Below are 22,309 nucleotides of genomic sequence, written 5' to 3'. Positions count from 1 at the left end.
CAGAAGGAGCCCGACTTTATGCTTGGAACAAACTTGTCCGTGAAAATGGTCTTTGGGACTGGCCTGTAAGCTCTCCTAGCACCTCATTTTTTTATCGTTAACTCTCTTGGGCACTCAATCTTGATGTCTGGTGTTTTTGTCTGTAGATATCGGAAACAGACACCCTTTCACAGGTCGCTTTCAACCGCCTTACCAACGCTTCCGTGGAAAGCGCCTCCACTCCCCGATCGATCTTAATTGGCTGTTTGCTCAAAGAGACCGCACTGTTTGCAGAAGCTATAGTTCAGATCCCTCGAGGTTCTGTGGCCTCTGTGTTTCGCTCAATCTCCGTGGAGGAGAAGAAGACGACTCTGACTAATCTCTCACGCCTACAACTTAATCCTCTCGTATTTAGTCTTGGCATTGATCTCTCCGGTGTACAGCATTACTATGCCGCCTATATCAAGAATGTACGCACTGAGATGGTGCTAACACGTACAACGGAAGACTTAGTTCTCGATACACTCGTTTTTGGCGCGGTGAATGTTACCTCAAAACACTTGCGGGCAGAGATCTTCGCCTATCTGGAAGCAGCCACTGGTCTTCCTCGTGTACTCAGACGCTTTGCCAGTGGTGATCTGCCTCTTTTTAAAGGCCTCTACTCCAATCCCGTTTTGGTTGAGTACCTACGTCTCTTCTGCTTGTTTCTCCTTAGAGGTGGGTGTCTTGTGGTGTGGAGCACTCCTGTGCCACCTCATGCATCACACTGTCTTTCTTTTTCTCCACAGCCACCAATCCCCCTTCCAGCGTCGAGCTGTATACCACTGCGGCGAAACAAGCCCTTCAAATAGCACTGGACGATAAAGTGATTGCCAATGCAGTCTCCTCTGTGCTTGATAACAGGGAGGGTACCCTATCCCAGCGCTACTGCATCTTTGTGGAGCGCATGCTTCGCCTCATTGCTGCACCTTGGGCGGGTGCGGACGAAACTAAAGAGCTGTGTCTGGAGATCCTACTATGGGCTATAAAGCCGTACGAGTGTGAATGTCCAATCAGGGGTTATTTCATCGTTTCTGGCATGCGTTGTCTCCTTTTAACTGCATGGAACGCGTCGGCCTCGGCTCATCTCCGTTTCGCCGAGATTTTGGCCTGCTGGGCCGAACGGGGGCAGACCCGTTTGGCGGTAGAGGAATGCGTTGAAACAAAAGTGCGGAGACGATGATGTATACTAGCCTGCACTTTATATTTTCGTATGTCTAATGCTCAACTTATTTTATCCGCAGAAAAGTCTCCTCCTCACCCTTTGCGCCATCTACGATTACTTCGGCCTCCTCCTACGCGCCTTTGCATCCTCCGCACCAGTTGATAGCGACAGCCTGGCGCTTCCAGATTCTCACTACACTGAGAATCGAAATCGCGCTGCAGTTCGTGGTTTCCAGAACTTAGATTTGGCAAAATTCTTTGGCTTTTTCACTCATCTCTCTACTGATGATGATGGTTGCTACCACATGCTTCTTGGGAGTGGGTGGAACTCGGCTCTAGACAACTGTCTCCTCCATGCGCTCTGTGGACCAGCAGTAGGTAGAAACACCGTGGTTCCTCGCCTCCTTTCTACTCTTCCTTTCCACCTGTCCGCCTCCCCCCCCTTGGAACGGGCCTGCGAGGAGGTCTGCACTTTCGCCTCCACCCAACACCACTATATCCGTCAGCCATGGTATGGATGTAACACCTGTGGGATTGTTACCAATCGCGGGTCCTGCCACCTCTGTGCGAGGGTATGCCACCGTGGACACGATCTGGTGTATCAGAACACCAGCGAGTTTTTCTGTGACTGCGCAACTGAGATGGGACAGGTGGGGAAGTGTCACTCGATGATGAGGAGAGTGGCGGGTGGTGGTGATGGGCTGCTTGAGAATCTCTTGCCTTGGACGAATGGTGAGTACAAGTTGTTGTTTTAACTCCCCACCCTTCCAAGTTAACAACCCTTGTGCTTTTACTTCTTCGTCTATCTGTACTGCTGCACTAGTTTCATGCCGGGATATGCAATTAAAAATAAGGTTACAGACTTCTGTCTTATTTGTTGCCTCAACAAAATTGCTTTCTGAAATGTAGTATTGATGACCTAGCAAAGGCTTGCGACCCCTGATGACGTTGGTGAAGCATTGTTCAAACCTCCTCAGCCTCTCTTCAAAGCTAAATATACATTTTTCGTTCCCTTGCTCATTTCCCCAGTCACCTGCTTCCAGCCATCTGTCTACGACAAAGCCTGTGACCTGATTGCTAAAGCCGCGTACCGCCTCCCCTCCGCCAGTGTTGAGGCCACCTCAGCCGCCACGCCTCTTAATCCTCTCTCTACCATCGCCTCGGCGACAAATACCAGCAACACGGCTACTCCCATGGTCTCTGCCTGCTCCTCCTCCGTCACCCCCGCTACTACCACCGCCACTGCTGCTCCCGCTCTGCCCCCTCGCAACAGCGAATGGATAACCGCCGAGTCGGGCTCTAGCGATGCCAACATCATCCATCGGATCCGTCGCGCAGGTGCTCTCCGCCGACGTCCGGGCCTAGTTGCCTCCAAGTCCACCTCTCGTGAAGGTGGTGGTGGTGGTGGTGCCCCCGTTAGTGCTGCCTCCACCGTTTCTCAGCCTCCAATCGATCTTGTTCCTTGCCTCTCGGTCATTTATGGTCTCGGTGGTGAAGAGGGATGGAGGAAGAAGTTCAATCTTTGGGCTTTGGATTCCGCGGCCCCTAGACGACGAGCTGTTGAAAACTTCCAACGCAAATTCGGGCACAGGCCGCAGCCTTTCTTTGAACCCATCGTCAAACGTCTTCGCAGTCAGGTTGTTTTTGTTTTCTCATTCGTAAAAAAACGCTCTCTTTATTTAATCTCTTTCTCGTCATACGTTCTAGTTGAACAAATATGAACGGGGACATATTTTAAACATAATAAGGTCGCCAGCGATCTTTCGAGGGGCCTGTAACCTCCTGAGGGAGGAACTCACCCCCTTGCTACACTCTGCAATAGCATCTTTTGCAGATGTTTTCAAGCGCGTAGCAGAACCGGAAAACCTACGCTTCTCCGCCATTCAACATCTCACTTCGGCCAATCGTAAATCTCCTCACCGAGTTATCATCTCTTTGCGTCTCGTGGTACGTTGTGCCTTAAACACTGCAAAAGAAACCGACACATTTTCTGCCTGTTCGTTTTTCTTCAGACCCCTCTGCTATTCTTTGATACGGAGTCCACGGCCGCGGCAAACGAGGTCTTCCAACTGCTTTTGCCGTTACCTGCGTCACCTATACCATCACCATCCGTCACCTCGGTCGTGACACCAAACCTCCTCTCATCCGTGTTCCCTGCTCTCGACTCCACTATCACCGGTGGTCGCCAGCGTAGAACCGCCACTGACCTTAACTCCCTGCACCATTGGATCGCTGATGTCTTTGCGCCTCGGCGTAGCCACCACTTGTTCGATAGTTCTGCTGCCCCCTCATCATCAATGCCGCCAGGGTCAAATGCCATTGAAGGGCGAACTGATAACGCCAGCGCTAACGATGCCATCGCAACTCTCGCCCGAGTTCCCTCAGTGTGTGGGTGGCGACACTACCTTCTCATCGCAATGGCACTGCCCTTGCCCTCCCCCGCGTCCCGGTCTCGTGAGGAGGGCTCAGTGAGCGTCTTCCAAGTGGATGACCTCTTTACTACTGCAGCAGCGTGTCAGGAGAGTGTGGAGGGTGCTGTGAGGATTGCGCCTGAAGCAGCGCGCGACACCCTCCCCTCATCGAGGCTGCGGAGCTTTGTGGTCCGCCTCTCCTCCCTTCCACGAGTAAGCAAAGTCAATTGTGGTTTCGAGGTCACGCGACTGGCAGTGCATCCGACAAATGAGGCAGTGTTCACAGCAAGCAATCAGCAGATGTGTGTGGTGTTTGGCCTCTCGACTTTGGGCCAGGTCTGTGGACGGTTGCTTATCAACCCGCTAATAGAAAGCAAAGATGAATTCGTGATTAAGCCAATCTGGTTGCCGGGGTCGTCGCGGTTCATTGCACTGCTGACCACGAAATCGGTGCAGGTAAGCCTGCTTTCTGCCTTGAGTTACGCTGTAATGTGTGGGAGCCGAGAGAATCTTGCTTGGTCTTAGGGTGGCATTAAATTGTATCTCTACGAGGAGGTTCTCATCTACAGACCCTCTATTCCCAAGTTGAAAATGGCTCATTCGGTCGAGAAGTGATTGCAAAAGCTGAACCACGTTCAACATTGCGAGCAGTTTGCGTGCTGATCACGCTTTCTGAAAACATTAATCGTGGAGCCGAATGTGATGAAATCACGTTGACTACTGGCGGAACATGCTCCCTGTTTCCGTACTCCTGCTATTTTGATGTTGCCTTCCCCCCTTCCCCTTTTTAGATCTTCGATATCTTCACCAATTCGCCCAAACTGCTCTACTACTTCAAGCCGGTGGAGGGCAACTTCGTTGATGCCACCTTCATCCACGCTCCAAGGCGGCGCAAGGGGGTCACCAGCAGCAGGAATCCAACCGAATCCACTATTGACAAGTACCATTTCTCTGACGTCATTCTGGTTGTTATGGCCACGTTTGGTTCCATGATGCTACAGGTAGGGTGGTCGGAACTTTTCTCCTCCACTCTTCTTAATTAAACCAGATTGTATGCTACTGAGGCATTAATCAGTAGCGAGTTGGTGTCGATTTAAGACTTAGTACAAACGTGATTGCATAGCGTACCCACCGACTTTGACAGCTTCAAATGCCATCAAGTCTGATGCTGGTTTGCATTTTGGCTTATTGCGGCCTTGTACCTTAGCACGAAGACAATAGTTTATTCGCGGTCTCGAGGCGCACAAATCGCGTAATTAAGTAGTATTATGCGGGCACCAAAAGGGGTCAAGTCAGGTGGGATCAAAGGCTGTCGAGCCGGATGCTGCCTTGCATTTGAGGAATTAAAAGTCTTCCTATAATCCACTAATTATGCTCAGTCGGTGGTATAATTTTCCCTATTGTCCGTTCGTGATCCCAACATCCATTCACCACTTTGTATCTCCACTGAAAGCAGCTGAACTTGAGGGCACTGAAAGCTTCTGAATTTAACACCAATCTTTATTTTCATCACTCACCAACTATTGCAAACGAGTAATGGGTAACTTGCTGTCCATCTGCTATCTGCCGGCAACTTCTAATAAGTAGTATGCATCATCACTGAGTAATTCTGATTGAACCTCATTATCCAGCGCCTACTGCTCACTACACGCGTGAGCCAGGGCCACTTCTACCTGGCAGAGAGCCTCGATTGGGAGAGTGCCGGTCTGTGTGAACTCGCTGACACGGGGGCCAGCGCACTGTCACTCGATTCGCTGCGCAATTCCAGTACCGGCACCATGGCCGAGGGAGGAGCCAGTGTCTTCTACGCTCCCAGTCTTCACCTCCTCTTGCACTCCTACAACTCCGGTCACACTTTTGCTACTGCTGTCGACTTTTCGGACGATGGAACAGTAAGGGTGAACCACTCATTCCTCCTCACTGGAGCCAAGGCCTCTTCTAGCTCTGGCTCCACTCCAGCCTCATCGTCGTAAGTGATATTTGTCTACTTGCTAACTCCAGTACTCTTAGTTCTATTGTTACTAATTCAATCCAGGCTTCACCTTGTTTCTTTTTTCTACTGAAAATTATTTGGTCTTTCAGACTGCCGCAACCGAAGGACCAGACGAATAATGCAACCTGGAGCGGTCCGCTGCATGATTGGGCGGAGGTGGTCAATCACTCGGGCGTCCTCACAGCCACAGCAACTGAAACCACCACCACAGGTAGTGGGACCCATAGCTTACGTCGTAATCTAATGATCGCGGTGGAACCGGACACAGTTTGGATACAACCACTGCCTCTGGAGGCCCAAAAGCCCCTCTCCAAATCAACGGATGAGGCAAATGCGCCCGTCTCCGTTGCTTCTTCGAAGCCTGAGGGCAACGTTGGAGGTATTCCTACCTCCCCCTTCCCTTCTGGATCTCCCCATCTCTGAATTTGCACTGTTTTTTCTCGCTTCTCTTAGGTGAAAGCTCGGCCCCCTCACTTGTAGCCGCCTCTGTAACACGATACTGGAGCGGCAATCAAAGCCATGAGCCCCGCCTCTTTACCCTTCAAATCTCACGAAGTAGTTCCGTTCAAGTGCTTGTCGGCCCTCCTGAGTACATCCGCTTCATTCATCCACCCTTTCAACACTGAAACTTCATTCGGCCCTAATTTTTTCACCTCTTCAGATCTCGAATAATTGACACAACTCCGAATGATTCATCTTCCCCCAGCCAAGCAGAGAAAATCACTTTTGCCTCTAAACACAACCTCCTTCCCACACTGCCTGGTCAGTTCTGGCTGCAACCGGCCCTGCTGTACCGGGAGCCACAGTCAAACTTCAAAGCCAAGACTCCGAAGATCCCGATGCTGTTGGAAGATCTCCTTCTTTGGGACGTCTCCACCAATAGTATGGCCTCCACTTTCCTCAAACCCGAGGCTGCGACCATTCGCGACTTCGCCAGTTACGCATTGAGCGCTCTGCCTGCATTGAGAATCATTTTGGAAAAAAGTGAAACTGGTCCTCAGCCACCCTTCTGTGATTTTCATGAGTGGGCCTCGATTAGCGAAAATGTATGTGGTTAGGTTGCCACTGGTGTTGTGATGATCCAATTTTCGGCTTCGTTTTCTAGGTGAACTTCTACAGCCGTGACCTCATGAGCATCTACAACCACGAGACCCTGAATCAGCGCCTAAAGCGAGAGGGTATGCCGGTGACTTTTTCGGGTCGCAGTCTTGCTTCCCCCCCGCAGGGCGTCAAACCGAACGGTGTCGCTTTCGTGATCGATATTGAGGTCACAAGGCCCACGCAGGAGGTAATCGTGGGTCTGCGGGTAGAGCTGACCGATACGTGTCGCCCGCAATTCCTCTCGGTAAGTGGCATCCGTCGTTGAGTGAGGGAGGGACCGGCTCTCAAAGCAAAACCACATTGATTGCAATGTTGTTTCCTTTCATCACAGGTCTGCAACCGTGTCTTCAGTCTTGACTCAGATAAGAAAAGCAGCAAGAAGAGACAGTTGATGTTTGTGGATTTGTCTCTCAAGTTGTCGGAAATACTACAGGTGGGTTCCGAGGAAAACCCAACAAAGGAATTGGAACCAATTCGGTTGTATGGTGAGTATTTTCCCTTTTTTTCTCATGAATTCGGTCCTCAGGTTCTTTTTTCACCTTTCTCATGGCCCTGTTAACTTGACATTCATAGTGCTCTACATCCAAACTACTCCTCTTCCTGGCTTAACCATTTCCATGGAATGTGGGAGTGAAGTTTTTTACCCTTCTTGGGATTTTTTGTCTAGAATTTTGGCAATTTTTGCAAAACTGTCCGTGAAACAAATTTGTAAGCTCAGCAGTTAAAACTCATGAATAGTTCATTACAGTGTAGTCTCGGCGGGGATACGTGTCTTAAATGCGCACTTTTCGCTAATCTATATGTATATCTGTGGTTCTGCCCCGTCTTTATAGTGGTTGTTCATTTCAGTTGGGCAAAGCCAGCACTCGGACACGCTTACCAGCATCGATCGTATTCTTGTCTACACTGTGCCTCGGTCGCTTATCGACCCCTCTCTCCTAGTCTCCCATGATAGCGTCAACACTCAGAACCAGCAAGCCGTCAACATGCAGGAACTGATGCTGCGTTTAAGCAACAAGGAGGCTCGAGGTAAGTACACCTCTTGCCTTCCATCTAGCTTGGATCTGGCATCGTCGTAGACCTTACCGTTTGTTGTCGCCTTTCCCTCCACAGTCGCTCGCTACAATACCTCCCTGGTGAAGTGGTTTGACCGTCTGATGATGTCGGGCTTTGTGACGAGCATCGCGACTCCACTGACCCAGGCCAGAGAGGGTCTCTGTGAATTCACCACACCGCTATACGATAATGTGGGAGATCTCGGCTCTTGTGTAGTAGCCACTATCACTGACTTCTTCCAGTCGGCAATCGTTGTTGCTCAGGTAAATTTCCGGTCTCATTTTTTCAATGAATTAATGCCGGTCCTTTCTGCTTTGGTGAATTTCTAATGCCTAATAGGCAGCAGGACTCACTTCACCTCAAGTGCCGTGTTCAATCGATCCTAGAGCGAGTTTTCTTGGATTCTTTTTTCCTTTCCACACATCTGCTAATAGCAATCTGCCCAGCTGTCTACCTAGTTCATCCGACTAGGTTCTGGCAATACAGACGATGCGATTCCACTCCTTTGATGGACGAAGACAATTGAGGGGGAGCGACTTTTTTTACAAATTTGTTTTGAGCAATTCATATTCCCGCCTGTTGAAGTCGATGGTTGCAGTTTTTGCTGCTGATTCGCCAATTTGTTCTCTTTGATTTTGCTTGCGTTGGAAGTTCCAGTGCCTTGCGACACTTAATTTCTTCTTTTTTCCCCTGGTACTAAACTATGTTTGGTACTGATAACGATTTAATTTCGATGCATCCATGAACAACGAGAAACCAAAAGGATTTATCCGGTGGTAACATTTTAGACTTCTTTTCGCTTTAAAAACAACACGCCCCTACATTCTCTGCCCTTTAGGAACCCACAAAGTTCAGTCTTGAAGAACTCCAACCCTTCCTTACTCCTGCATTGACCAAATTCCTTTTGGAGGCATTCGTGCATCCTAATAGCACCACTATGTGCACCGTCACCGACCTCATCCGCCTCCACGCCTCTTGTGGTAACGAAGACTCCACTGCCTCTCTCATCGCCCCTCGCACCATTCTTGGCTCTCTCATCTCGGATTTTCTCAAAGTTTTCACCTCTTCCGCTACTACCCCTTCGCGCCTCTTCGCCTCTACTTCTTGCCTTGCCCAATTCTCCCGTGTCTGGCAGCTGGCTCACGAGTACGGTGGCGGAGTAAACGCAAGTGCCTCGAATGACCTCACTATCCAACTTTTCACTGCTCTACAGGAACACCTCTTATTCTCAGAAGAGGAAGTACTGCTTCCAAATATGTTTACGCAGCTGAATAGTCTCTGGGTAAAACTGCTTCAGGACCTCTTGAAAGTGGCCGTTTTTGTGTTGGCAGAGTCGTGCTGCGACAACTCTTCTACGCCCTCCTCGTCGGTCCCTGTGTTGGGTGACCTCATTGTTCGTCTTTTGACTCATAAGCAGTCCCAAATTGCTTGCAACACGAGAGACCTCCTCTGCAGCACCCTGGTCTGTCTGTTTACTGGCAACTGTCGAATTGCCAAGCATCTCTTTTACTATTCTCCCTTCCCCTCACGCTCGGGTCCATCTTTATCTTCCCAACCTCCAAAAACTTCTGCATCTAGTGAGAAGAAGGAGGAAGAAGAGAACTCCCGAAAAGGCTCGACTAACAACGTTAATGATGACGACGATGTTGGTACTCTCGGTGGTAATGAAGGCAGTGGTGGTTCAAAAAACACTACCTCGATCAGCACCTTCCGTTTACGGCGCATCCGCTGTCCCCGCGTTGTGCCGAAAAGGCAGAGCAATCTCGGTTCCTCCCCTTTTGTCACCTCTTCCGTCAACAATAGCGAGAACAGCGCTGGTGATGGTGGTGGTGAGGTGGACGACGGAAACATAGAAGAGATCGGTCGAACTCTCAATGAGATGCTCCAGTTCATCGCGTCAGCGACAAACATCTTAGGGAATGATGCCGATGATGATGAGGAAGAGGAAGATAACCAGGGAGGTGCCGGAAGCACGGACGAATCACTGCGCCACAGGTGGGATGGTGCACTTTCCCGCTACCAGTCGTTGCGAGAGGCTGTGGACGAAATAAGGCGCAGCTTTGGGTCGCGCCGAAGGGGTAGACCGTCAGCGACCGTCGTACTTGGTGCTAATGATCCGATTGTGAGTGCCTGTTTTCCCTACCATCACTGCATAGATTGGTATAGATAGCATTGGGTTTTTTCCTCTGTGTTGTCCAGTCAACTAAATTGGGACCTTTGTTTCTTCAGAGCCTCTGGGTTACGTCCGGAGATGTTATGGGGTTTACCAGTCTAAAGTATGCTTTTGCGGGGATCTGAGAGGTTAGCATCTGGGCAGTAGGGCTTGGTGGCCGAACTGCGGAAGACTGGAATATCTTGCGTAGCTAAATATGCATTTTCCTTTTCCGCAGCGTTTCATGGACGAGTTAAGTGAATTCGAGGAAGATATTCAGCATCAGCATGACGAGGTAGGTAATAGTCAAGATGGATACGAAGCTGATTCGGCGCGTAAATATGGGTTGTTTGATGATGACGATGGCACAGAGGGAAACAGAGCCAATGAAAACGAGGGTAACGTTGAAAATGCAGGTGGCGAGGAGGTGGTGGAGACTACTGAAGAAGATAACGATGAAGGTGATGGTGATGACGATAACGATGATGATGATGAATGCACTGAGGGTAACGGTGAAGGTAAGAGTGGCAACAGCGAGGGTGAAATCGAGCCTACTCAAGCTGCTGACGACGGTGACGATGAGCATACCGCAGACATGGCTAGAGGTAAGTTCGTCCATTTCATTTATGTCATTTCACCTCTCCTGCCCTTGTAGACATTTTCCAATACGTGGTAGACTTGCTCTCCACTCATCCTGCGGACTCGAAAGCAGCGGGCAACTCGGTTCAGGAGACAGTGGATGCACCACAGTCATCCGGCACGTCGCGGCCTCATGTCATCTCCCGTGATAACGAAGGTGGCGGTGGAAGTAGCTCCAGTGGAAATGATACGTTGTCCCACGAGTCGGGTCTCTTTGATACTGCTTTTCTGGAACATATCGATGAGGACGTGGTGCGCTTTTTACTTAGTTGTTGTTGAAGGTAGCCTTTGCCTTTGTGTTACTGATGTTAATGGGCAATGTGTTCGCGTGCTCAGATCCTTAATCTAGCCCTTCAACGAAGCATTCGCGATCAGGGCGGTCCAGGCACTGCCGCTTTGCTGGAAGAGCAGGCGGCTCAATTCCGAGTTTCTCCGCAGGTAAGCTTCTGCTTCACCCATTCATGGTGTATTCAAACCACTCCAAATTTTGATATTATCCACTTTTTGTGTAATCCAGGTCTATCTAGCTTTTACAGTGAGTGCTGGCTCTTAAGTAATACTCGCTTCCTCTTTAGGCTTGTTGTAAAAGACTTTTGTTCCCACCCCACCACTTTCGCGGCTTTTTTACCTTTCAGGCCACAGATGAATCACCACTAACAACCCTGGCAACGACGAATGCCTCAAATTCAACGGATGCCGTAGCGACTCCGGCAGCTAAATCAACGGTTTGGGTGAGTTGAGTTGCTATAGTTTGGTTGCTCGATTGCCCGGAAAAGAAACTTGTGTTTTTTTTCTTATATTCCTCATTTTTAGACCCAAGTTCTTCCGTCAAACAGCACCGAAAATGAAGTTGGTGAGTGGTAGACGATATTACCTTCTCACTTTGACCTTTTGGGGTGACTAAATGTGTCTGGCGCTTTTCACCACCATCTACCACCTTAGTTGAGGTTTTGGTCTATTTTGGTACTCATACTCACTACCATTTTAGTACCAGACTGTTTATTGGCATCTGTTAGGGCTGACTCATCTCTCTTCCCTCCCTATCTCCCTCTTTGTCAGGCCGAAAGACTAGCAAGGAGTCATTAGGCAGCCCGCTCTCCGAGGGTCTGCTGCTTGACCTCTTCGAAGACATGGATGTCCCTCCTGCCGTCCTCCCCAGCACTCCTACCAGTTCTTGCGCGAGGTTAGTTTACCAATAGTCTTCTCCTTGCCTAGCCCTCCATCAGCGATTACCAAGCCATTCCTCCCTCGACTTCTGGCTAGTTGGAGCTTCTCTTCCCACATGGGTTCCTCGAGCTACAACGGCGACGACGATGGAAGCGATAAGAATGATAAGGACGACGGTAGTAGTGATGGGGAAGATGATGGCGGTGATGGTGGTGGTGGCTCTACTCCACCTTCAAGTCCACCACCTGACCCTCCAAGTGGTACCTGGAGCTTCCTACCACGCGATCGGCAGAGTCTATCAGCGGCCCGGGCCTGCATTGCTCTCACACGCCACCTCGTGACTGTGTGGGCGAGGGTGGTAGATGTGGGTGACGGAGAGGAGGCGGTAGCAGAGTCGGAAGATAGCAAACGACTGATGCCTCTGATGCAGACCACCTTCACGCTTTGCAGACTGCTGGAGGCTATCGCGCAGTGCTCGGGACTACCGGAGCCTGAGGAAGATTTGAAGGAAACGGCTGATGCAGCAAGGTTCGCTGAATTTATTATTAATGTTCGATTCTTTTTACCCACCACTTAATCAGGTTGATTTTCCTACTTATAAACGAATTGTTCTAGGAATGAAATCCTTAACAATTGCGAACCTTTTCCGATTAATATTGTACCCATAACTCAAATCCATTGTATAGAGACGTTTTATCTCGACATTTGCAGAAAATGGAGTCCCACGAAAGTCTTTTCCTGTTCGTGGCCTTTTGACCGCGCTACCTGTCCCTTTTTGCTGCAGGACCACTTTGGCAGATCTTGTGACAACGCTAACAAACAGCCTCCTTCGCCTTCACCATCACTACCAACAGCCTGAAACCTCACGAACTACCCCGTTGAAACCCACGCTACGCTCCGAGCGTCTTCTCCTTGTGATCAGCCTACTGTCTCACGTTCTCTGCGTCTCGTCTGCGTCGGCTGCTGTTGACAATGACAAGAACCATGAAGATGGCGGCAGCGGTGGAAGCGAGGAGCACATTACAGCCTCACCCACTGCCCTCCTAGTTGGTAAGACGGTCCTCAGTGGACTTGCTGGTCTTGACTCGAGCGAAAGTTTCTTCTCCAAGTGCATGGACGCCTGTTTGGGCATCGTTGAGGGCCTCTCAGCGAAGTGGGAGAAGAGTCATAACGTACGTTTACCCCCTTTATAGTTTGTGGTCCCATCTGATGTCACTGGTGTCCGTAAGTAGCATACTTCTACCTTTCGTAGTGGCACTTTGGTGAGAACATGTCCTCCAGCGCTTTAGTCACCACCACATCAGGCCGCCGAGGCTATCGCACTAGCGGTACGTTTAATCTACCCCACCTCACAGCTGGCCTTCTTCAATGCGCTCGCGGTATCAACTTCTCCAGCCTCACCAACGGCTTTGGCGCGGGACTGACCAACTGTGCACCTATCCTGGATGCTCAAGCCTCTTTGGTGCACCTTCACGCTCCGCTTCACGTCGACTTCGATCTTCAACTCACCGAGGCCGCTGTCCGACTAGCCATTGCTCTCTTCACTTGTGTCCGCACTGGAGGGGCGAAGAGGGAGAGCAGTGGTGAATACGAGGAAATAAAAAAGAGGTGGTGCGCAGTGGTGTACAACCTCCTGGAGTCCCTCACTTCTGAGTCTTCCTCTTTCACCGACTCAGTATCCACAACAGCAACAGCCACTTCCTCCTCAAAAATTGACTCAAGTGTGTCAATCATTGGTCGGCTGGTGGGACTCATGCGTTCAGTAAGCTTCTCTTGTGGCGTATCGTTGATTTTTTGTCGAGTTACCGCCCTTGAAGGTCCAGGCGTCCTAGAAAAATTGGACTGAATTATAAAATTTCATGGGCACGCGCTTTTTCTCCCTTTACAGCTGCTGATATACCTGGTGGGGCAGAAGCATTACCGTCAGTTGAAAGATATCCATCTTTTGAGCCAGGCGCTTATTCGAATGCGTGGCGTGTACAAGACGAGCATGGAGCAGGAGGACAACGCCTATACTGCCCTTTCCTACCTGCTTCCTCTTTCTTATCCTAGCGAGTGTCTCATGGTAAGTTTGGCCTGTTCAACTTTTCTTTCCCTAGTTAATCGAAACATTAACTTCGCGTTCTTCTCTTTGGTTCATCAGCTCAATTGCATCAACACGTGTCTTGATGTCGCACTCTCTGACCGTTCCTCGTGGCAACGCCTGTGCATTAGGAAATCGGGTAAGTGGGTCTCGTCTCCTCTTCTTACCCTCTCCATCTCGCATTCTAAACCTCTATTTCCGTGTATCCGACTCTGTTTAGACGACCTGGTCTTCATGCTGGAAGCGAGTCTTCGTGTTCGCGATGTCCTGGCGCTTGGTCTCTTGACTCTGGTCCTTGTGGCCATCCTTCCGGACGCCAAGCAGGCCAAATTGGGCATGGTAGGACATCTTTCGCTTTGTTTTATTCACCCGATTCTGGTGTTGTCAATTTCTTCTTTCTAATCCACTCTACTGAATGTGCGATGATTTGGGGGGGAATATTTAAAGTTAGCCCAAGAGGTTGAAGCGGGAGTATTTGGTTGTGTTTGAACACTCTATGCTGTCACTTCCTTCTGAAAGCTGGCTGTCTTTGTGGTTTATTGGCAAGAGATGTCACTTTTTCTTTTGATGTTTGTACCACTCTTTAGACCACTTTCCGTGGGGGGTCTTCGTCATCAGCTACGAAAACAGCGGCGACGGCGACAAGTGGATGCCCTGCCACCACCAGCTACGCCACCAAGCTCGTTAATATGTTGAGTCGCCTACTCGTACCCGATGGTGAGGGTAGGATCAAGGATCCTTCCGCCTTCCTCCTCAATTTTGTCCGTGGTAACATCTGTTGCCGTGCGGATCAGCGGATTCGTTGCACGGCCTCTCTCATCATCACCGCTCTCGCTTGGTGAGCTACCGCCGAACGTAGACCTCATCCTGCTCTCTTCAGCCACCTTGTTAGGTGGACTGGCTTGGATTTATACTATTAATAATTAAAGTCGTCGCTAAGAAAGTGGCGTATGAAGGAGGTTCTCAGACCTTTCGACTGGTATTTCAATCTCTATTTTGTTGTCACTCAAGGTACAGTGAAAACGACTCGTTTTCCACGCTCCTGCTGCAGCATCTGCCCAAGTTGTGGTCAGAGCTGCCCAGTTTTGCACTCTACGGCGACGAATTAGCTCTTCTCTCCATCTTTCTCTTCAAACGCCACCCAAATTGGTCAGGCACCACGCCCTTCTGTAACCAACTCTTGGAGCTTCTTCTCTCCCAAATCAACTCCGTCGCGGAGCACCCACTGCGCGATATCTACAAAGCTGTTCTTGTACGTCCTGCCTGCCTTCCCCGTTCCACCACCGGCACTATTTAACTCCCCTTTTTTCTCTGCTCTGACAGAAATGTCACAGTGTGTCTGGATTTGTCTCCAGTATCGCGCACCACACCGATGACCCACCGTTCGCTGGACTCCACTTGCCGCCCAATTTCATCTCCACCGTCATACCCACCTACTTACCGGGATTGGTCAGCTCAAATCTAATTGGCTGTCCCTTCGATTCTGAGCCCTGTCTCCTTTGCAACCGCTCCCTGCTATCTCTCCCTTATGTCCTTTTCCAGTGGAACTCCTCCACACCCTCCAGACGACGTGGAAACACCTCCACCTCTTCTGGCGGCGGTGGTGCCCAGGGCAGCACAAGTGGTGCCGCAGGAAGTGCTGTTACCAGCATCTATCCCATGCCCACTTACAGCACAGACAGTAGACTTACCAACACCCCCCATTTAGCAACGTATACTCAAGCTTCTGTGTCTACAGCCGCCGTTAACGCTTCGGTGGGCACCGCGACGCCTATTCAGCCCACTCCCACCACTACAGCCGCTCCCCCAGTGATTGAACTTGAGCCACCGACCTGGGTTTCCCCCAATGTGCACATCTTCTCCCTTCTCGATACGTGGGAGATTGCTAGCATTGGTGTGCGTTTCATGGCTCCCGCGCCTGGACTGCGCAACGTTCGCACCCTCAACATTTTCACTTCAGACGCTTTTGAGTGCCCACCCTCGCGTCTCATGCGGGCACGGCATCTGTGGCGCAGACTAGTGCAAGTTGACATTCCTCCCACTAAGTACAATGTGCTGATTCATCTTGCTGCAGAGGCGGACATTGTCCTACCGGTTACACAGGATCCCCCACCCGATGCCTCCAGTACTGTGGAGGTTCGACTCTCTGAAGGTCTTCCACTCACTGCCAATAGTCTTATCTTCCACTACGCTGCATTCCACGGATCGGAGGAAGGAGGAGAGGAGGGTGATGGAGATACTGAGGGTGGCGGTGAAAGGCGTAGTAGGCGACGGCGCTGCTGTCGTTGCAATGTTACCATCCTCCAGGGTTCCACGTGTCAACACTGTAAGCAGAATGGGAACCAGTGCTCTCGCTGCCTCTTCATCAATCTCAGTGATGAGGAGGTCTTCCTCTGTACTAAGTGCGGCTCCTCCAATTACAATTTTATGAACTTCTCCATGCTTGCGCGACCCAATTTATTCCACGTGAGTCGTCTGCGTGATGAGGAGGATCGCCGTGTGGCGCTTTCACGGATCGTAGGTCTAACGGAGGAGTTGAACACCCAACTTGCGGCCCTGGGACTTGCGCAAAAACATCTTTTCGGCTCTATCACTGTGGGACATCCTCCATTGCCATACACTCCAGAAGTCTTGGTGCCGTTGTTCTGGCCCAGGGACTGTGTTATCAAAAGCGTGTCGGAAGCAGAGCGTGTGCAGCAGGCGGCTTTTCCACTGGTCTGCCGACTGTGGGCTTTGCGTCAGGCAGTCTCCATTTATGACGGTCGATGTGCCGCTAACTCGATGGAAGTCACTGGCGCTGACACTGCCATTACCACTGCTGTTAGCAGCCGTGGTGGTGATGATCGGTGTCTGCGCTGTGTAGAGGCTGCCATCTGTCTGATTACCAACATGGCGAGCACCTTCACACCCTCCGTCTTCTCTGTGGAGGCTCGAAAGGAGTGCATTAGTAGGGGCCTACCACTGGCACACAGTCTCAGCCCTGTGGTACAAATGCGGCTGGTCGGATTTCTAAATCACATTACCTCCAACTCGATTGCATTGGTGAGCTTGAGTTTGTTTCTTTCTGCAGCAGATTAGCAACCTTCTCTCTTTCTGTGTGCTCTACTCTCTTTCTTTAACCAGATTAATCATCTTGGCGACAACATTGTTGAGCGCCTGTTGGCACTGTCAGAATGCGAAAAAGAAATGTTCGAGTTTGAGCGTTCCAGCTACTTCAACATCGTATCATTGGGAAGGGGCGTGAAGTCCATCATCGCTCTAACTCCTCCCTGTAAGATTGCGATTTTGCAGTTTATTATTTTTGTTACTGGGACTTTCAAAGTCACTAATCAAAGTTGTTTCAGGCGATTTTGAAATCCAGTGACACGCGACCACTCTTTATTGGCGAGTTTAAAACCCTTCATCCTAGCTATCTTCATCTGTAGGTGGCGTAGACGCTGACTACTTTTGTCAGGAGGCGCGTCTGCGTACCGTCTTTCGTCTCCTCCTCGGACTGACGCGGCGACAGCAGGAGAAATTGATGAATGGGGAGACAGAGGTGGCAGCACCTCCCGTTGCAGTGATGGAATCCATCCTCGTCGAGTGTATCCGATTCCTCTGTGACCTCTTCATCCTCCCGGATAATGTGAAGAATTGGTGGTGGGAAAGGGGAGTCGCCGACTTTCGTCCTCCCCGGGTCAACTTCGAGGCCTGGATGCGCGGCGATGAGGCTGCGTCTTTCTCGGTAGGCAGTTCTCGTACCTTGGTGTCTAAACCCTTTTTTATATGTAAACCTCGATAAAGGAATTAGGGGGGCAATATTTCGGAAAAGTAAAGTAGATTTCGTCTCGTTTTTCAATCAACTTTTGAATGGTCAGTCTGTCGCAGTGTGTCAAAAAAAATTCAGTGAATTTGTCGCAATCGCAACCGTAGCTTCTACTCACCCACCTCGCATCACAGATGCAAAGGGCTTGAACTCGGGCCACCTCATACCTCCTTTCCTTTTTTAGACCTGGAGAGAGCACTACCAACTGGCAGTTGAGATGGCGAAGACTGAAGAACGCGTGAGGAGGCACATCACCTCCACCGCCCCTCGCGAACTCGCCCTGAGTGCTCGCTTCGCCCTCCGCTGGCTGCGCAAGACGGCGCAAGCCAAACTTCCTCCCTTGCCTGGTCACTGCGAGTCAGCCGCCAATCCCGGTGGCTGGTTATCACCCATTCTCTTTCATTCTTTCGCTTCGCGTCAATATATGTCACATCAGGACTCGGGTCTCAACCTCCTGACCAATCTCTGCCTTGATACTGCCAGTACCTCATCGAACCGCTCGGCGGAGTGCCTTTGTTACCTAGCTTCGCAATATGTACCCTACCTTGATCACCTGGTGCGCGCTAATCGGGGCTCAGGCCTGACTGACGAAGCATTACGCGTCAACCCACTGGTGATGTTCATGTGGGACCTGACCTCGGGCAACACGATCAAAGGAACGGCTGTGATGAAACGGACCCTGCGCAGCTGCTCCGCTTTTGTGTCTCAGAGCAGCACCACTACGACTGCATCCACAACTGCACCGACGATTGCACTGGGGTCGATGACGCCTCTTCTCATGCGTCCGCTGTTGCTGTACAGGGGAAAGCTGTTGGGTGGGTGACTTGACCTGACTTCTAGCCGAATGCCATCTCAGCTCCGATAGAAGTCTTTTTTCTCCTTGCACAAACAGACCACGTGGAGACGCTGCTGCAACGAACTCTCACCACCCTCTCCGCTATCGAGGGTGTGGGCGGTGGCAACAGACCGTCGCTACCGGCGCTACGTAACTGGACCGACTGCCTTCCTCCCCAACTCGCTCCTGTCAGTGGAAGTAGTGCCGCACCCGGTGCCAACCCCGGCTACACCTTGATGCACATCGCAGACCTTTTGGCCATCCTCCAACCTCTGGTTGGTCTTATTCCGTCTAGTTGCCACTGCATACTAGTCTAGAAGTAGCTATATTATCAATGTAGAGAAATACTAGGAGGCCGAAATGTATCCAATTACCAGTATCTGTTGTGCTTTACGACTTGGAGGCTTCCACCCTTTGGTTAGTAGTTGTCTCGTGAGTTATTTTATTCTTGCTGAGTTCTCTCTCCTTCCATTGGGCAGAACGACTTGGCACTAGAGCATCAAGATCGCCTCTACTCCTACTTCCTCCATGCCATTGTCAGTCTACAGTCTCTGGTCTACCAACGCACCATCTACACCGTGAAGGCAGAGCTCCTCTTCAAGGAGATGCTACAACAGCTTATGCAGAACGCTTCGTCACGCGCTCCCGACCTCATTCGCGTGAGTGGCTTTCTCCCTCACATCTTTGTCGCTGGCTTTTTTTCTCCTTACTCTCATCTCTCCGCTACTCTTTTTCTGCAGATCACCATGGACTACCTCGTCCAGTGTCCTGTGCAAACAGACGACCAGAGTTCCGCCGTCTTTCTGTTGAAGCGCATCTGCGCCTGCGCTTGCCCCCTTCCCACGGAGGTTGCACCCTTCCCAGTGCGCATCTCTGTGTGGCGGGATCAGGAGGAATATCTCTTTGTGCGACGTGTGCGTGAGGTGGTTATGTAAGTTTGGCGCTCGAGTTGATGCGAATTTAGTGCTACGGTCGTTAAAATGCTCTCGCCCCACTTTTGTCCATCTCTCTGAGTTCTAGTCTTCTTGAAGTAAAGCGATTTACCGTGTACTATTTCCACAACCCTTAAATGTTACCTTCAAATGTTCTATAAATCTCTTGCCAGCTGGAATATTCACCCCTATCACTAATGTTGGTGGTGACTGCATCTTGGAGATCAAAGTTCCTGTTGGATTAGTTAATTTAATATCAGATATTTGTTCAGTCGTGAATGTCCGACCAAGGTCTCCTTTATGGCTATTCGATCAACTGAAAAATAACCTCCTCTTCTTTCCGTCAAGGTCCAACACCCGCGGTTTCGGTCCCACTATCTCCGATGTGATTAACTACATCTGCGCGGAAAACAATCTGACCACAGATATGCGACTGGAAGTGGTCTGCGAGAATTCCATCCTTATGCCGCAGTTGCTGCTGGAGAATGTCTACAAGTACCTCTGGCTCCAGAATCCCACTAATGTAAGGCTCCTTCATATCCCCAATACCTTGGTTACCGATTGTCATTAGTCAAAACGGCTCGCTCCCATTATTCACGTCAGGCAAATAAAGCAATGGAGCTGATCTACCGAATCCCGGGACTGGAGGCGGACAATCTGCCCTACGTCTCGCGCCTACCCCATCCTAACATCCCCGAGGAGCAGTATTCCAGACTGGTCGTGCTCACGGAGCACCCACAGGGCCTGGCGGTCATTCTCAATCGGCTGGACGTGGTGAAGGATGCTCTGAAGTGTCGCGACCTCCTTCACGTCAGTGTGCATCTGTTGGAGTACTGTCTTAAGGTGCCGCAGTGTCAGTCCTGTCTCGTCGATCCGCAGTATCGGTGGGTGTTTTTTGTTCCCAGCTGTGGAGACATTTTTTCCGTACATTCTAGTGTGCCTCATAAATACTCTCCACACGCATCTTTTTTCCCTCTTCAGCGCAATCCCCATCCTCCTGGACGCCCTCTACGCCTGTTTACAGGTGATGCATCAGTCAACGAGCGACTTCCACGACCAGGTGACCTCTCGTCTCGTGGGTATACTCACTACCTTGCTTCACAGTGCAGCCACCACCGCCTCCGATGCCGACTCCCTTGGCCTGTCCCGTCTTCTGTCCTGTCTCGCCCTCCATCCGGATCTTGAGGTGGTCCAATCCGGTGTCGCGCAATTGCCGGGCCTTCTAGCCTTCGGTGCGGAGCCTCGCATGACTGCCATTGTCGATTTCCTCCGCCAACACATTGTCGAGCCCCTGTTGATGTCACCTCAGGAATCAGATGGTAAAGCAAAAAGCAACACTAAAACCGACCTACTGCAGTGTTGCTGCGCCCTTGTAACCGCCATCCCCTTCAACACGCTACATGGACGGCGTCTACGTGCCCGGGTGGTCAGTGATCTTGCTCTACTGGAGTTGTGCGTGGCGTACTTGTGGAGGATGATTCCGGCAGTGTTGGATCAGTCGGAAGAGACCACGTTGGAGTAAGTGGGTGTGGAGAATTCGCGAGTTTCTATTGTAGTTTCTGCGAAACCAACTAAACTTTAAAAATGCATCAAGAAGTTCCAGTGACATCTTCCTCCTCTGAGACGCTCGGGATGTGATACCCCTGCTGGATTATATTGGTTTTCATTCTCAGCCTGTGGACTCGTGGAAAATAGATTTTGCTCAGTGCTCACCGTTTACGATGACCTAATCCCACCTCTCTGAAGGCCTTCAAGTCCTTATGAAACCTCACACCTATCTGCTAGTTTAATTCTGCTTTACCTCCTCCCCTTGTAGCACCAAGAGCCCCGCTCTATCCGCCTTTCTGTACGACGACTCCCTGCCCTTCGTGTTGCAACTCCTTCGCGGCTGTGTGTGGGCGGTGTCCAACCCGGACGAGGATCCGCCTACCCCACCCTTTCCAGATGCTCCTGAAGGCCACACCACGCGACAGCTGCTGGCCTTCCTGCACAAATTGGAGGACTCCAAGTCTGTCGGCCGTGTGGGTCTGCTGACCGAGGATCTACTCAACGAGTGGGTGGCTGCTGGCAGTATTGAGGGCAGTACCACACCTGCCTCCAGCGTTGATCTCACCACAATTCCGGGAGTGGTGGCCACAGTGCGGGAACTGAGAACCCTTTCAGAGCAGCGCCATCGACGCAATGCGAGGGAATGTAGGGAGAAGTACCTGCTTTCACTCAACATGAAGGTCAATGAGAAGGGACAGGTGAGTGACGTCAGACCCATCCCGAGCGACATTCACCAGTGCGCAAAACTAAACCGATACCCTTCTGTACTGCTACCTCACAGGTCGCCATGACAACAGCGAGCAAATTGGCGGAGATGGCAGCCCAGGTGGTGGAGGAGACGGGCCTGCAATGTGCCATCTGCCACGAAGGTCCGCGTTCATCGCCACGCGAAGAATTGGGCATCTACGTTTTCATTCGACGTCGTAAACTGGAGGAGTCGCTCGCAGACGCCGGCTCTGCATCCACGGCCTCCGTGGCTTCCACACAGGCAGCAGTGTCGTCCGCCGATACCAGCGCCGACTCGGAAGGCTACACCACCGTCTCCAGTTTCGTGGTCGTGCACTTTGAATGCCACGCGAGGGCCGTACAGGCATCGAATCTGAGCGAGTGGAGTGTCGCCACCAGACACAATCGGGATGCTAGGTGCAACTGCCTTTTGCCCGTCCTCATGAACGAGGTCGCGCCCGACGCCGCCAGCAAGGACGACAAGAAAGACGAAAAGGCGGAGAAGGGAGGAGGTGGAGGGGAAGCGGGAAGCAGTGAGAGCATGGATGATCTCTACGCCAAACGGGTCTCCACCTATGCCATCGGTGTAACGGTGAGCTTCTGGTTGTTGGTAGGTGGGCTGGGAAAAACTTTGGTTGCGCATCAATTGGTCGTGTTTTGTGCCTCTCCCACCCCCATA

At 50.9% G+C, this 22,309-nt stretch overlaps 1 protein-coding gene across 1 annotated transcript in view; it reads left to right on the top strand. All coding sequences in view use genetic code 11, as the record gives it.

Annotated features, from left to right (window-relative positions):
* The window catches only part of EGR_09233 (Protein purity of essence), a gene marked incomplete at both ends in the record, with an annotated part of 28,982 nt that overhangs the window by 5,558 nt on the left and 1,115 nt on the right, over positions 1 to 22,309 (top strand). Inside the window, 42 exons of the mRNA XM_024498482.1 lie at positions 147 to 696; positions 768 to 1,186; positions 1,263 to 1,914; positions 2,212 to 2,819; positions 2,890 to 3,129; positions 3,195 to 4,049; positions 4,385 to 4,594; positions 5,225 to 5,562; positions 5,676 to 5,965; positions 6,040 to 6,175; positions 6,248 to 6,632; positions 6,692 to 6,931; positions 7,019 to 7,172; positions 7,537 to 7,716; positions 7,801 to 8,006; positions 8,582 to 9,865; positions 10,134 to 10,500; positions 10,551 to 10,786; positions 10,871 to 10,972; positions 11,170 to 11,265; positions 11,348 to 11,387; positions 11,594 to 11,717; positions 11,798 to 12,229; positions 12,486 to 12,873; positions 12,954 to 13,463; positions 13,590 to 13,766; positions 13,845 to 13,923; positions 14,005 to 14,123; positions 14,372 to 14,622; positions 14,796 to 15,036; positions 15,108 to 16,826; positions 16,908 to 17,055; positions 17,210 to 17,508; positions 17,774 to 18,404; positions 18,482 to 18,699; positions 18,904 to 19,083; positions 19,165 to 19,355; positions 19,705 to 19,879; positions 19,960 to 20,240; positions 20,338 to 20,874; positions 21,173 to 21,602; positions 21,686 to 22,222. Of these exons, the coding sequence (XP_024347115.1) occupies positions 147 to 696; positions 768 to 1,186; positions 1,263 to 1,914; positions 2,212 to 2,819; positions 2,890 to 3,129; positions 3,195 to 4,049; positions 4,385 to 4,594; positions 5,225 to 5,562; positions 5,676 to 5,965; positions 6,040 to 6,175; positions 6,248 to 6,632; positions 6,692 to 6,931; positions 7,019 to 7,172; positions 7,537 to 7,716; positions 7,801 to 8,006; positions 8,582 to 9,865; positions 10,134 to 10,500; positions 10,551 to 10,786; positions 10,871 to 10,972; positions 11,170 to 11,265; positions 11,348 to 11,387; positions 11,594 to 11,717; positions 11,798 to 12,229; positions 12,486 to 12,873; positions 12,954 to 13,463; positions 13,590 to 13,766; positions 13,845 to 13,923; positions 14,005 to 14,123; positions 14,372 to 14,622; positions 14,796 to 15,036; positions 15,108 to 16,826; positions 16,908 to 17,055; positions 17,210 to 17,508; positions 17,774 to 18,404; positions 18,482 to 18,699; positions 18,904 to 19,083; positions 19,165 to 19,355; positions 19,705 to 19,879; positions 19,960 to 20,240; positions 20,338 to 20,874; positions 21,173 to 21,602; positions 21,686 to 22,222 (15,255 nt within the window). The remainder of the gene's footprint in view (positions 1 to 146; positions 697 to 767; positions 1,187 to 1,262; positions 1,915 to 2,211; positions 2,820 to 2,889; positions 3,130 to 3,194; positions 4,050 to 4,384; positions 4,595 to 5,224; positions 5,563 to 5,675; positions 5,966 to 6,039; positions 6,176 to 6,247; positions 6,633 to 6,691; positions 6,932 to 7,018; positions 7,173 to 7,536; positions 7,717 to 7,800; positions 8,007 to 8,581; positions 9,866 to 10,133; positions 10,501 to 10,550; positions 10,787 to 10,870; positions 10,973 to 11,169; positions 11,266 to 11,347; positions 11,388 to 11,593; positions 11,718 to 11,797; positions 12,230 to 12,485; positions 12,874 to 12,953; positions 13,464 to 13,589; positions 13,767 to 13,844; positions 13,924 to 14,004; positions 14,124 to 14,371; positions 14,623 to 14,795; positions 15,037 to 15,107; positions 16,827 to 16,907; positions 17,056 to 17,209; positions 17,509 to 17,773; positions 18,405 to 18,481; positions 18,700 to 18,903; positions 19,084 to 19,164; positions 19,356 to 19,704; positions 19,880 to 19,959; positions 20,241 to 20,337; positions 20,875 to 21,172; positions 21,603 to 21,685; positions 22,223 to 22,309) is intronic.

Source organism: Echinococcus granulosus (genome assembly GCF_000524195.1).
Source record: "Echinococcus granulosus chromosome Unknown EG_S00138, whole genome shotgun sequence".
Lineage (NCBI taxonomy): Eukaryota > Metazoa > Platyhelminthes > Cestoda > Cyclophyllidea > Taeniidae > Echinococcus > Echinococcus granulosus.
Note: the sequence above shows the minus strand (reverse complement) of the source record. Positions and strands in the feature narration are given on the sequence as shown.